Source organism: Glycine soja, chromosome 12 (assembly GCF_004193775.1).
Source record: "Glycine soja cultivar W05 chromosome 12, ASM419377v2, whole genome shotgun sequence".
In the NCBI taxonomy this organism is placed as follows: Eukaryota; Viridiplantae; Streptophyta; class Magnoliopsida; order Fabales; family Fabaceae; genus Glycine; species Glycine soja.
Genome location: NC_041013.1, coordinates 39,692,449 through 39,705,008, shown reverse-complemented (window position 1 = coordinate 39,705,008; position 12,560 = coordinate 39,692,449). Strand labels below are relative to the sequence as shown.

The window sequence follows — 12,560 nt, the reverse complement described above, 5'->3', positions numbered from 1 at the left end:
CAGATTATCCACTTATAATGTTGAATTTACAATGGACTGATTTTTTCTTTTACATCAATAGTAACAATCACCATCACCCGTGCGTACGAAAAGTTGAAAAAAAAAAAAGAAGTGCGCATACGATTACAAAATGTATCAGTCATCTGTTAGTTACAATTGAAGATTGTAGTTTATGAAAGAGTTGCATAAACCTGCCTCTTCTATATAAATAGATCATCATTCTCAAGTAAATAATATACCTTAGATAAAATACAAGCTCCACAATGAAAATACACATTTACCCTTCTTTCACTTGGTCTTTTGAAGGGCAGTGATGGAACTGCCATCCCCTTGGATGGAATCATACCTGCGAAAAAGGTACGCCACAATCAAAGCCGCGGTGAGTGTGACAACGTCCTTACCCGCGCACTGTTTATTGGACACACTGGGCGACCCGGTCTGAGGCCCATTGGACCAATACAAGTAGTTCAACAACTGGGCCCCTTTCTCTTGGGTGAACCGGTCCGGCTTGAACCGGTCCGGTTCGTCGAATATAACGGAGTCCCTCATGACGAGCTTCTGAAAGCCGCACAGCAACTCGCCCTTCTTGACGTGGAAGACCGAGTCGTGCGAACTCAACCGGAAGTCCTTTCGGGCTCGACCGTACTGGAGTGGAACCGGAGGGTTCATGCGCAGCGTTTCGTAGACCACGGATTGGATCAGGTCCATCTCTTTGACCGAGTCGAAGGTCAGCGTTGACCCGCCCTTTTCTCTCGCTTCTTTTTTAAGCTTCTCCTGCAATGCGGAGTTGCTGGCTATGGCATCGATCAGAGAGGGGAGAAAAATGGAGAATCCGCCGTAGGAGTTGAAGCCCAGCACGAAGAGCAAATTGTGGATGGCTTCTTCTTCGGTTAACCCGAACCCGATTGCGCCCCGGTTTATAGTGTCCTTGCCTGTTTAAGCAAGGATTCTTGGTTAACCAATCTTCATGATTTGATTTGTTTATGGGTGCATGATGATGATGATGTAATCTACTACTACATTTATCACTTCAAGGAAATCATGTAAAATTGTGGTTTTTTTTACCAAAATATACTCTCTTTCTTAAAAATTATCATAATACACCTCTTTCAAAAAAAATTCCAATATACATTATTTTTTGTTACAAGAAATAGGTAGTAGCAAGAATATGAAGGAGATTAGGGAGATCCTCATCCAAGGAGAGAGGATTGCAAAGCATCGTCCCGTTTTAACTTGCATTCCTACTAAGATGGACACGAAAATGAACGAAAAAATAAAAAAAATGTGAAATTTTTCGACAAGATAACAATAGAAACAATTGTTTTAACATATCTTCACGTTTTCCTTAGCCAAATGTAATTGTTTAAATATTTTATTGATGTAGTATAATGTTCTTCTATAAATAAATTGTTAAATTAAAATTATTATCGTTTTTAATTAAATCTAATAACATAAACAAACAAATTATATTTAGTAAAAAAATAATATTAAAAGTTTTAATTTTTTAACTAAAATAAATATATTATTAGACAAAATTCAGATTTTTTAAAAAAATATTCACCTAAAAATATCTTAAGTAAATTAAATAATATAACAAAATAATTATATTTAATAATATTATTTTCTTATTAAAAAAATTAATTTAATAAACTCTTAAAAAATTTAAATAATTTAATAAAAAAAGTAATTTTAAAACCAATTAAAAATATATTTATATAATATAATATTTTTATTTTTTAATAATTTAAATTTTAAAAAAATTGCATTAGAATATACTATTAAAATGTTAAAAATATTACACTTAAATTTTATCTTACAAAAAAGAACTTTCTATAATTGCTTAATTTTATATTTTATAAAATTTTATTAAATGATGTAAAATTGTAAATACAATAGTTTCACACACTTTAATTAATTATATCCTGAATCTTTAAAATAAAATCTTTTTTTTTTGCTGCTAAATCATTCAAATCATTTTGTTTTCAAAGTCCATTCTTACACTCAATCAAATTGTGGGATTATTTGATTGGAGAGAAGAGAAGAGAGAAAAAAATATTTAAATTAAAATAGAAAAATAAAAATGTGAGACTCAAAAAAAAATTAAAAAAATTCTTCTTTTCTCTTGATTTGATGTCAACCAAGCAATCTCTTTTGTGATTTTAGATTAAAAAAATGATTATAATAATTAAAAAATTAATTTTAGAAAAAAAAACAGCTAAAATCACAAATTAATCATGATAGGAAGATAAAGAACAACCATAAAACCTAATTGGTAACCATTATTAATTACTAACTATGCAACATTAATTAAAAAAAATGTGGGCAAATTAATAGGAGAAATAAAAGTAGGAAACCTTGTTGCTTGATGAAGTTGTAGAGGTTGTTGTAGTTTCCACCGACGAGGAAGAAAGGGTAGGCAAAGGAGTGGAGGAAGATTTCTTCCAGGGGTTGAAGGATGCCCACGCTGACTGTGGGGAGCAGCTGAAGAGCGAGCCAACTATTAAGCATGGAATAGCCTGACTCTGCGATTTTAGGGTCACGTGCAGGGTCTGCACCGGCAAGGACTTTGCAGAGGAACGTGAAGAGAAACTGTTGTAACGGGAAAAGGTACGAAACTGATGAGGATTTCGAGAGTGATGCTTCGATGTTGTCCCACAGTGTGTCTAGGTTTGATTCTAGTTCTGATACCCATATGCCTGAGCTTCTTTTCAGAATATCCATGATGTAGTTCTTCACCTGCATGCAGCATGAATCAACTACACAATCAAATTTGTATGAATGTTATTGCTGATGAGTGATTGATTCGTAGCTCTTAATCATGGATCAATAGTGCAAAGCCTTCCAAAATTAAACACGAAAATGCGACATTCATTATTTTGGGGACTCACTGATCTTTTATTCTCAATATTAATTAGTGTGTTTACTCAACAATCAAAATTCTTTGCGCTAACAGAGTGAATAATTAAATTAGCTCTCAAAATAAAACGTGGGTTATATTAATCTAGATGAAAAAATACATTTAAAATGTACTTTCTTTAGTTTAAGATTGACTTACTTTTACATTATTAAATTTATATTAAAAAAGTCAGCAATTTTTTTTATTATCTAAAAATCGTACCTTCTTATTGATGTGTTAACATATTATTAGAAATCAATATAAGTTTTTTACTCTAATACTATACTAAATTTAAACCATTCAAAAAATCAAACTTCAACTTTCTTAGAACGTATAGTTCACACAAACAAAATCTCTTACCTACCCCTAAACTTAGCCTCTTTTTTTGTGAAAAACAGAAATTCAAATTGCAAAATTTGTCTAACTCAATTTAGATGGATATATATTTTTAGGAAAATGTACATGCAACTAACATTTATCTCCACCAATTACCCTAAACTTAGTTTCTTTTTTTTTTTTTGGAAATATTGCACTCACTTCGTCAAAAGTCCTATTAAATTATACTCCTCCAATTTAATAAAATTACACAGACTTTGCTTTATTTAATAAAATTACGCATACACTCCTTCTCCGGTGCTATTTATGGGAGGTAAGTGTTTTCTAAATGCTAGAGCATTAGGTCATTTAGGAAAGTACAAATCTTTTTTTGACTGTGGAAAGTACAGATTTTAAATACGATTGCTTAAGTATTATATGTGTGGTTCAACAATCACAATTAGAGTTATATTTAAATAATCTATATCTAATAAAAAGTTTGTATCAAAGAATTATAATTTTTTTTCTAATCATTTGGTATTAGTACAAAGTTGTACATGCTAAAACAATAATTAATTTTTGTTGGAGATCATGGGAGCACACAAAATAAATATTTTTTCCTTAACATAATTTATTTTATATACGAGATCAACTTAACTACTTAGTTAATAAACAAAAGTTGTTACCACTTTGTCAACCATTATAAATTATAAAAATTATGGAGATAGAACTTTGGTTCTAATTGATTATGAAGCTCTATTTAGGTTTTGTCCTTGGTAGAAAGAAGGCAAGTGCAATTTTTCCTTCTTTTTTTCTTGGGTAAATATTTCATTTTCTTTCTTAAATCTGTTAGGCCGTAGCAATTAAGTCCCTCAAAGATGGAAAATTAAAATTGTATCCTCAAATTTGCAAAAAGTGAACAAATTAATTTATTGTGTCTATATGACACTTCTAGTGATGATGTGACACCTGACAGTTGTAACGTATAATTCACATGGTTGTCAAATGTTAAAAAGTTAATTTTTTTATTTGGTCTCTAAATTTAGTAACTTATCGGTCATTTTAGTTCATGAATTTAACCATTTACTAACATTTTAGTCCTTAAACTTAACATTTATTATCATTTTGATCCCTAGAAAGGAGTTTTAAATTTTCAATTAAGTCTCATATTGCATGAAATTATTAGCAACTCTTACATTATATGTCTAACAAAGAAAACTAACGGTAGGACTAATTTGTTACGCTTCTTGCAAATTTGGGGATGAGACATTAATTTTTTATCTTTTAGGGATCTTAATGTAAACCGCCTAATAAATTTAAAGACAAAAATAAATATTTATGTTTTTTTTCTTTCATTATACTCCAACTTTAAATTATAATCTATGACTGCTAACTAGAGCCTTCAGTGCATTGGTTAAAGAACCAACAAAAGAAATTTTTTTATTAAAATATATAAAATTATATTATTAATGATTTTTTTTATATTCTCATATGATTTTTATGATAAATATTTTATCTCTTAATTTTTTAATTAATATCCTAAAGACAAGATTCACATTCTATACCCAATACAAAGAGGGCAACTGACCCTGCTTCATTGCACACCACATGATAATAATCCAGTTAACGAGCTAGGCATTGTAACTCGAAGAAAGGACTTGAAAACGACGTCACACTTCGTAGTCCCTACAGTGCTGAACATATGCACATACTTTTTGTTTCCTTCCTAACACGCTTCTTTTCTTCTCAATTTGTTTTGTTTCTATGCGTGCAACGTCTAAATTCCCAATCTCCCCTCACATAAAACGATAATAGAAAAACCTATGGTGCACCTTTATTTTCTTAGTTGATATTATTACTCCTCTACAGTGAAAATCAGTGACCGAAAAATTAAAGTTGAATTTCTTCAATGTTCACCTAAATTGTAAAAATTCATAATTCAGAAACGAAATTGAAGGAATAAATTAATAAATGAAGAAGTGTACCTTGGAATGTTGAGGTTCGGTAGTGTCCTGGTAAACGCCGACTCTCATGTTTCCGGTGAAGGCGACGCTGGGGACAAAGTCTCCGACAAGAACATCCTTCTTGTCGACGAGGTCCATGTCGAAGAGGTGGGAGAATGATTTCACGTCGAGAACCGCGATTACGTTGGGATTAACGTTAACGAAGAAGGGGAAGGAGGGAGGAACATTGGTGCGGAACACAGTGCTCTTGTATTTCTCCACTCGCTTTCTGAAGAAGCTCTCTGGCTTCTGGAACCAGAAGTAGTCAAGCCGATCCGAGATGGGGCCCAGCAACGGGAACCCGTAGCTTCCCGGAATCTGCCGGATCGGAAGCTCCGTCGGAGTCGCCGCCGTTACCAGCGACGGCGGTGGCAATGACATGGTGGAGGAGGAGAAGGGAAGTGCTGTGTGGTGTGGTGGTTGCTCTTTGATGTGAATATGTGATGAGGAGAAAGGAGGAGTTAATGAGATATTATTATATTGTCCAATATTTTTGGATTTGTGTTGCTATGCAATCCAATGTGAACAATTGAAACCCAATGACTCTCTTTCTTTCACCTTGATGGACCATGTGGTAGGGGTGGGATCAATGGGGAAACACTTGTTTTGGTATTTAGCTCTTTTGTTACCACACGTCGTGTCTCCGTACAGATTAGACGCCAATGTCTTAAATGCCACCCTAATACGATGATATTTCTCTTCTCAAGCATACTAAAAGCATGATCATAGTATCTTACATATTGACTTGTTATATCAATATAATTTCTCAAATGTCCTGATTGGTAGAGGAAAAAGAAATGTATGAGAATAAAATAAAAATTAAAAATATTTAGTTAAAGAAAAATAGAAATATGGTATGAAATAAGTAAAAAATGGGAAAGTATGTCTCACTATTTTTGAAGTTATTTTCAGTCTCTTTCTCTCTTATCAAATAATCCATCTTAGTTTTATCATCTCTGTCACTCCAATCTCTCTCTTACCAAACAAGTTGTAAAAGTGTGTTAGTAAGTCAGTCTTGTACTTAAAATCTACTTTGACTCGTTTTTTTAATGGCACCTCCAAAATTTTGTTCATAACTTTTTTATATTAAAACTTACTCATAAGTGTAATTTACATTCAAAATTATATTGATCTAGAAAAGTATTATGCAAAGTATCAATTCTTTTTGTATATTTTATCTTTCATGACTGAAGAAAATATTGATTATTAAATCTTATTAAAAAAAAATTAAAAAAACATTTTTTTAAAATAATCGTATATGATTGCACACTCCAAAGACACTTGCAAATTTTTCTATCCTTTTATTTGTCGAGCTTCTTGCCCAATTGAATGCAGCTGTAGATCTTTGATGCATCATTTAAAACAGTGAATATGAACGCAGAGTTGAGCTTAAAGTTGCTGGTATAAAATATCTGAAGTGGTATAAAATATCTGAAGTGAAGAGTAAAGGGAGCAATTCTTGCAAAAGGCTCATATATGAAAGAAGGAAGACATTTACAACAAACTCATGTTTCACGAGCTCCCAGGGACCACATCCACCTCATGTCCCTGCTTAACTATTGTCCAGACACTTAACATGTACTAATACAATTCGTGCAAGCACAAATTTTACCCTTTTTATGAGAATTTTGTCATGTCATTCTTAATCTTCTATAAAAGACACAAAGATAAGTGTCTCCCTTGAAAAATATTCGAATCGGAGTTTGTTACTTTGTGATGGGCCAACTTCTTTTGTTAGAAGTATTTAACTCCATTGACTTCACAATTCCAACTTGTTATTTGAAAAATAATTACAATAATTTAGACATCAATTTTAACATTAAAATAATTTAAAAACCATTATAAATGAGAAACAGCCCAAAATATTTATAAAAAAGAATTAGTTGTCACTAACTTTCTTTTAACTTAAGGAAAATTTCATTTATTTTACCTTAGTTCATTTTATTTTCCTTTTATATGTATTTAGAAGTTAATTCGAATTCACTCATTTTATCAGTCTTTCACCCTATCAGTGTTTCACATCCAAAACCTTCTATTTACAATCTTCTGATAATATGCGGTAGAAAATATAGTATTTTCTGCAAACAATAAAAGCATCAGAGCAAGCAAGCGAACTGCACATAAAGACTAGTCAAAATATTTCCTATTTCCTCAAGAGAAGATATAATTGAGTGAAGCAGATCTAAACTGTTCCAGTAATAGTGGCACCATCATCAGGTAGGCATATGCCAAGATCATCCAAGTTGGGGCAGCTTTGGATGTTCAATCCTTTCTCATTAGCCAAATGCAATAGGCATATGAAACACAAATGTGGAGATATGTCACTAATAGTTGCAGCAGCATTGCATTTACTAGGAAAGTTGGTCAACATGTGCTTGAAAGATACCACTTCTTTTTTACCCTTTAAGCAACCAATGAAAGAATTATAACTTACCGCTCAACTTCAAAGAACAGGAAAAAAAATTGATCATCTAGGCACATAGAACAGTAAGGCAAAACATTCAGCATTAACAATGTAAAAGTAATGGAGAAAAAAGTTGACACAACACAAACATACTGCAGCAAGCATTTTATTTTAGTTAGGGAAGGTTCAAAAGAGGATGATATTGAAAGTTTATGAGGTAGTTTGTTTAAACTTATTTGTAGAAATAAGCGTTTATTTTAATAAAATGTTTTAGTGTATTTGTCTAAATTGTTTCTGCTTAAAACAAAAGTACTTATTTTGAAAAGAAAATCTTATCTGTTTCTTAAAAAAAATACTTATTTTAAAGTTGCTTTTTTTAAGTTTAAACAAACTCATCCTATAACTAGACAAGGCATATACAGTACCAGGCAGAGCCTTTCCAGAAATGATGAAACCTTAGCATACCTGAATCGGAACTTGAACGGATTCTTGAATATGGTCCCAAAGTGTTATTTTCAGAGCCTGAACATTGACTTGTTTGAATGTTTTGTCATACTGGACTTCAACTTTATTGATCTGTGTTATTTGGAAATAATCATACTTATGCTCTAACTGCAATAACTTTTGGCAAAATTGTGTATGGAAAGTAAAATTAATGAAGAGGAATAGAAGAACTCGTGAAAGATATTATCCTTGAATCTGCATGTATGAATTATGAATTTATGATACAATCATACAATAAATAATCATATATCAAGAGCAACAGTGTTAAATTATTCTATAAAAAAACAGTAAACCCACCTGACGTGGCTGAGAAATAAGTGAGGTAGAGTCATCCATTTCACTATGTACATCAGTAACATCATCATCACAAACACTTCCATTGTCCCAGGAAGGGAATGATTCATAGTTATTGCATTGTTCTCCTGATACATCTGCAAATTCACCTGAGTTTTAAACGCAATCAGTAATAAATGAAAACACTCTAAAATGTCCTGTGTATTGACAGACAATGAATCAGCGGATATAAAGAAAATTATTGAGATCACAATAGTACATTTTACCTGAGAGCTTTCTTGCCTTCCTCCCAATGCACTGCAGAAAGAATAGCAAGCATCAGACAAACAAATAATTATACTCCGGATAGAGATATTTGAAACTAATTTCTATACTTTAATAAAATACCTTTACATAAGGCAAAAGAAATAAATTGACAAGATCCTCTGGTTCATAGTGGCAGTCCTCTGGAAGTTTTGTAATGCAAGGTGGTATATTTTCAGGTAGCTGTAATGATTTGGGATTCCTGGGAGGAGAAAAGATATCGGATATTTTTTTCTCGACAAAACTTGTGAAATCTAAATCAACTTCGACTTGTCTCTTTGTCCCTGGCTGCCTGGTTTTCTGGACCAACACATCCTCAGAAGCACGATGAACCTCTGATTCTGAGCCTAGAAACAGATTCAGAATTGATTAACACACTGAACTCCCAAATGCATATACAAATAAGCATTACAATCTCTAACTGGCCTCCTATATCCCACCTTTAGCTTTTTGAAACTTCCAATGATCAGTGCCTGCCCATGCATTTTTCTTTGACCTAAAACCCAGACTCAAAAACAAATACCCATCAACATTTTCAAATATGTCATCCATATCAGGAGGGTCTTGGGAATGAAAAGGTTCTTTTTCCTACAATGTTATTTAAGGCCCATCAAACACTTAATATAATAAAAAATAAACAATTTTAAAATATCTTCCAAGACAAGCATTGATGTTGCATGGCTGAAACATTAGCAAACCTGATGGTAACTTGGAAAAGTTGGGTCTGCATCATCAGAGCCCCATTCAGCAGGAAATGCTTCACTATCATGATCATTACTCCAGGAGGGGAAGTTCTCATATTCTTTTTCAGTGGCAAGTTCACTATCAATAGCTGCATCAAACTCTTCACCTGATTTCTCAGTAGAAGATTGAAAATCAGAAGGCCTTTTATTATTTTCATCAAATTGATTTACTATCACCCTCAGAGTTGGAGAGATTTCACCCTTCGTATGTATGTCCAATATCATTTGTTCAACACAATCTATACAGGAGTAAAGAGTAAAAGACAACTAAGTCCCTGATTCATATTGAATGTTTGCATTTATAATGTTATACCAGTTTTACCACACCATTTAAATGACCAATATACCTCTGGCGAAAGAAAGATCAATTGTATCTGAAATATCACTTTCATTTTGACTGGTTATGCACTTCCCTGGCACTTCTAGTGAATCGAAGAGCAACCTACATTTACCATATATGCCAAGATTATTCATCAAAAGGCCTTTGGCTCCACCTTCATCAAATTCTGCTGACATCTGACGATAGAGTGGATCCACAGCAAATGCAACTGAAAAAACAAATACAGGGTCAGCACAATTTCTATCCCTCATGCCAAACAAGTAACAGAAATAAAAAGAGATTTGAGATCACCGTCAAACTTCTTTACATTAAGAACCTCAAAAGATGATTCCAATGTTGATAAAGGTGAGAACTGCATGGAAAAACACCTCTTAGAACTTAGCAAAATGTATGATTTCAATCCAAATATCCAGAGAATCAACCTTTTTGTCAACTTCCTTCCTTCTTGCTTGTCCACTTTCAGCATTAAAACTCCCTAAAGTAGTGTCTGAACACTATGACACCGTGCATTAGAAACTAATAAAGAATAAAAAGTAAATGTACCAATAGTACTGCAGCCATTCATAGTTCAAAAATTCTTAAGATACCAAACATTGAGTAAAACTGTATAACTTGTACAATTAAGGAAGAAAACAATTCCCATGGCCCCCATCTGCAAACCAAAGGATAATATTGCTATAGAAGGGCAGAAAAAGTTCAGAATATAAAAGGATAATTATTGTAACCTTCCTCGGTATCTTGGCCTGCTCTATTCATTCTAGCAAGGACTTTATATGCCTCGGAATGCACCGAATCCACCCTTAAGGAGTATATTTTGACTCCAGCTTCCAGTGTACAGCTTGCCTGCCCAAACAAAAAACCTATGAATATAACAGTAATGCATACATGAATCTGCTTTTAGTGTCGCAGGTGTCTCATTGATAGTATATTTACCAGTGTTATCAATGGCAGAACATGGCGGAAGGCCAAAATTCTGCCATATAAACACACCATTGCACCTTATGGCGCTGCCATGGCAGGCCTTCCTTCGCAAATTGTCTACAGCAGTTGGCAAAAAATCCACCATGGCAATGCCATGGCTGCTATTTAACAACACTGATATTTACACTTGCAAGTCCATGTGTGCGTGATAAAAATAAAATGTAAACAATAACTTAATTCAAAATATTAACTTATTATAGAAAAATAATAACATTTTTAACAGCTTGTTGAGATAACTTAATGAAAAATTATCATTTCTCCTTTAAATTGGCTTTCCAAAGCGAGGTTTTAGAATTACTGTAGATGACATTCATTGAAAGAAACTGCATATAAAGAAACATCATTTCATAAACACATAAATGTACTAAACAAAGACACAATTCAGGAAATCAGAACCCACAAAACCAGGCAGTGCCCGCAGAAAGATGATATTATTTTCTTACCATTCTCAAAAGAATAAAATATAATTTTGATCCCTGAGCTTAATTTTTTGTTTTAGTTTGGCCTTGGCCACTCGAAGTTTTTAAAGTTTCATTTTGATCCCTTAAAGGCTTAATTTCCTTCCATCAGCTTTTTGTATTAATAGTGTTAATTTTAGCTGACATGGCAAAAGGTCATCTAACATGATATTTCTCACAGTTTGTCACATCTCACCAAGTTGATCAAGTTAATGTGGTAACCTAAAGAAAAGACCGAGTTAGTTTGAGTGTCTAACAAACAATTTTAGGGGCCAAAGAGGAACTTTTTAAAATTAGAGGACCAAACTGAAACAAAAAATTTAGACGAGTCAACCAAAATTATATTTTAGTCTTCTCAAAATTTAGGTAGGTTTGGGAAGAAACCGAACTGAAAATTCCAACAACTTTTGAAAGCAAGGAACATAGAAATGAAGTAGCAAGCAGAACTTACTATTTGAAAATTAGTCTCCTCGTGATTCCCTTCTTCAGACCTAATAATATCAGTGAGGTGGTCAATCAAATCCAACTCCCATGTGTTTTTCTGATTAATTTTCTGCCCAAAAACAAAAACAAAATAATCTTTCCCTCATATCAAAAGCAATAATAAATAATAAATAACAGAATATGATAATGATGATTGCATTTTCGGAGGCAAGTTTTATGCAGTTATGGAACAAGTCGAGAATCTGGTGTTTGTTGAGACAGGGATGAGAATGGGATGGTTGGGGGTGGAAGTTGGCGGCGAGGGGCTTGCGGCGGATTGCGGCGGCGCGGGCTTCACGGGTCTGGGCCCGTTCAAGCTGGTCGTTGTTGGAGCCCACGAAGAAAGGGCTCGTCGGAGATTGGATACGAGCGGACATGGGAACCGTCTTTTTGTGGTCCGTCGTTGGATTAGGGCCTAAGGCTTCCGCCATGGAAATCCTACTTCTTTTGGTTCATGCAATTGTTTGGTAACAGAAAGAGAAACGGCCTAATTTATATTTCCCTCCATTTTTTGTAATTTGAATTGTTAGAGAGAGGGCACTGGGCAGCAACGTTACTTGCCGAGAAAGGAAACTGATGTTGCCGTATTGTGGCCTAAGTAGGATGGCAATGGCCGGGTCGGGGGTGGGTTTATAATAGACAACAGTTAAAAAATGAAACGTAATCACATTCTTATTGGATTCCAGAAAATTTACAGAAAATTTATTTCACATTTTCTAAAAGTAATATTTATTTATATACTTAAAATAAATCATAGATTAAATTATTAATTATATTTTAATTCAATCAAAATCAATATATATATATATATATATATATATATATATATATATATA

General features: G+C 33.2%; 2 protein-coding genes across 2 annotated transcripts; both read right to left on the bottom strand.

Annotated features, from left to right (window-relative positions):
* Positions 1 to 93: 93 nt before the first annotated feature.
* LOC114379277 (fatty acid hydroperoxide lyase, chloroplastic) lies at positions 94 to 5,771 on the bottom strand. The gene is made up of 3 exons (XM_028337909.1): positions 5,197 to 5,771; positions 2,355 to 2,736; positions 94 to 932 (listed from the first exon to the last, which is right to left on the bottom strand). Exons 1-3 carry the CDS (start codon positions 5,593 to 5,595, stop codon positions 289 to 291), a joined length of 1,425 nt encoding a protein of 474 aa, XP_028193710.1. The 5' UTR covers positions 5,596 to 5,771; the 3' UTR covers positions 94 to 288.
* Positions 5,772 to 7,212: 1,441 nt separating this feature from the next.
* On the bottom strand, positions 7,213 to 12,379 carry LOC114379982 (condensin complex subunit 2-like). The gene is made up of 13 exons (XM_028338846.1): positions 11,883 to 12,379; positions 11,693 to 11,794; positions 10,528 to 10,645; positions 10,225 to 10,289; positions 10,094 to 10,154; positions 9,810 to 10,010; positions 9,418 to 9,701; positions 9,160 to 9,307; positions 8,804 to 9,066; positions 8,683 to 8,713; positions 8,420 to 8,565; positions 8,084 to 8,194; positions 7,213 to 7,615 (listed from the first exon to the last, which is right to left on the bottom strand). The coding sequence occupies exons 1-13, from the start codon at positions 12,153 to 12,155 to the stop codon at positions 7,397 to 7,399; spliced, it is 2,022 nt and encodes a 673-aa protein (XP_028194647.1). The 5' UTR covers positions 12,156 to 12,379; the 3' UTR covers positions 7,213 to 7,396.
* Between the last annotated feature and the right edge of the window lie 181 nt (positions 12,380 to 12,560).

Bases quoted from the DNA above. Each gene is read 5' to 3' on its own strand.
- LOC114379277 (XM_028337909.1), bottom strand. From the start codon at position 5,595: ATGTCATTGCCACCGCCGTCGCTGGTAACGGCGGCGACTCCGACGGAG. The intron at 2,737-5,196 runs GTACACTTCTTC...TGCTGCATGCAG, and splicing joins CCGAACCTCAACATTCCAAG to GTGAAGAACTACATCATGGA. The intron at 933-2,354 runs GTTTCCTACTTT...TTGCTTAAACAG, and splicing joins CAACTTCATCAAGCAACAAG to GCAAGGACACTATAAACCGG.
- LOC114379982 (XM_028338846.1), bottom strand. From the start codon at position 12,155: ATGGCGGAAGCCTTAGGCCCTAATCCAACGACGGACCACAAAAAGACG. The intron at 10,290-10,527 runs GTTACAATAATT...CATAGTGTTCAG, and splicing joins AGGCCAAGATACCGAGGAAG to ACACTACTTTAGGGAGTTTT. The intron at 8,566-8,682 runs GTAAAATGTACT...TTTAAAACTCAG, and splicing joins GAAGGCAAGAAAGCTCTCAG to GTGAATTTGCAGATGTATCA.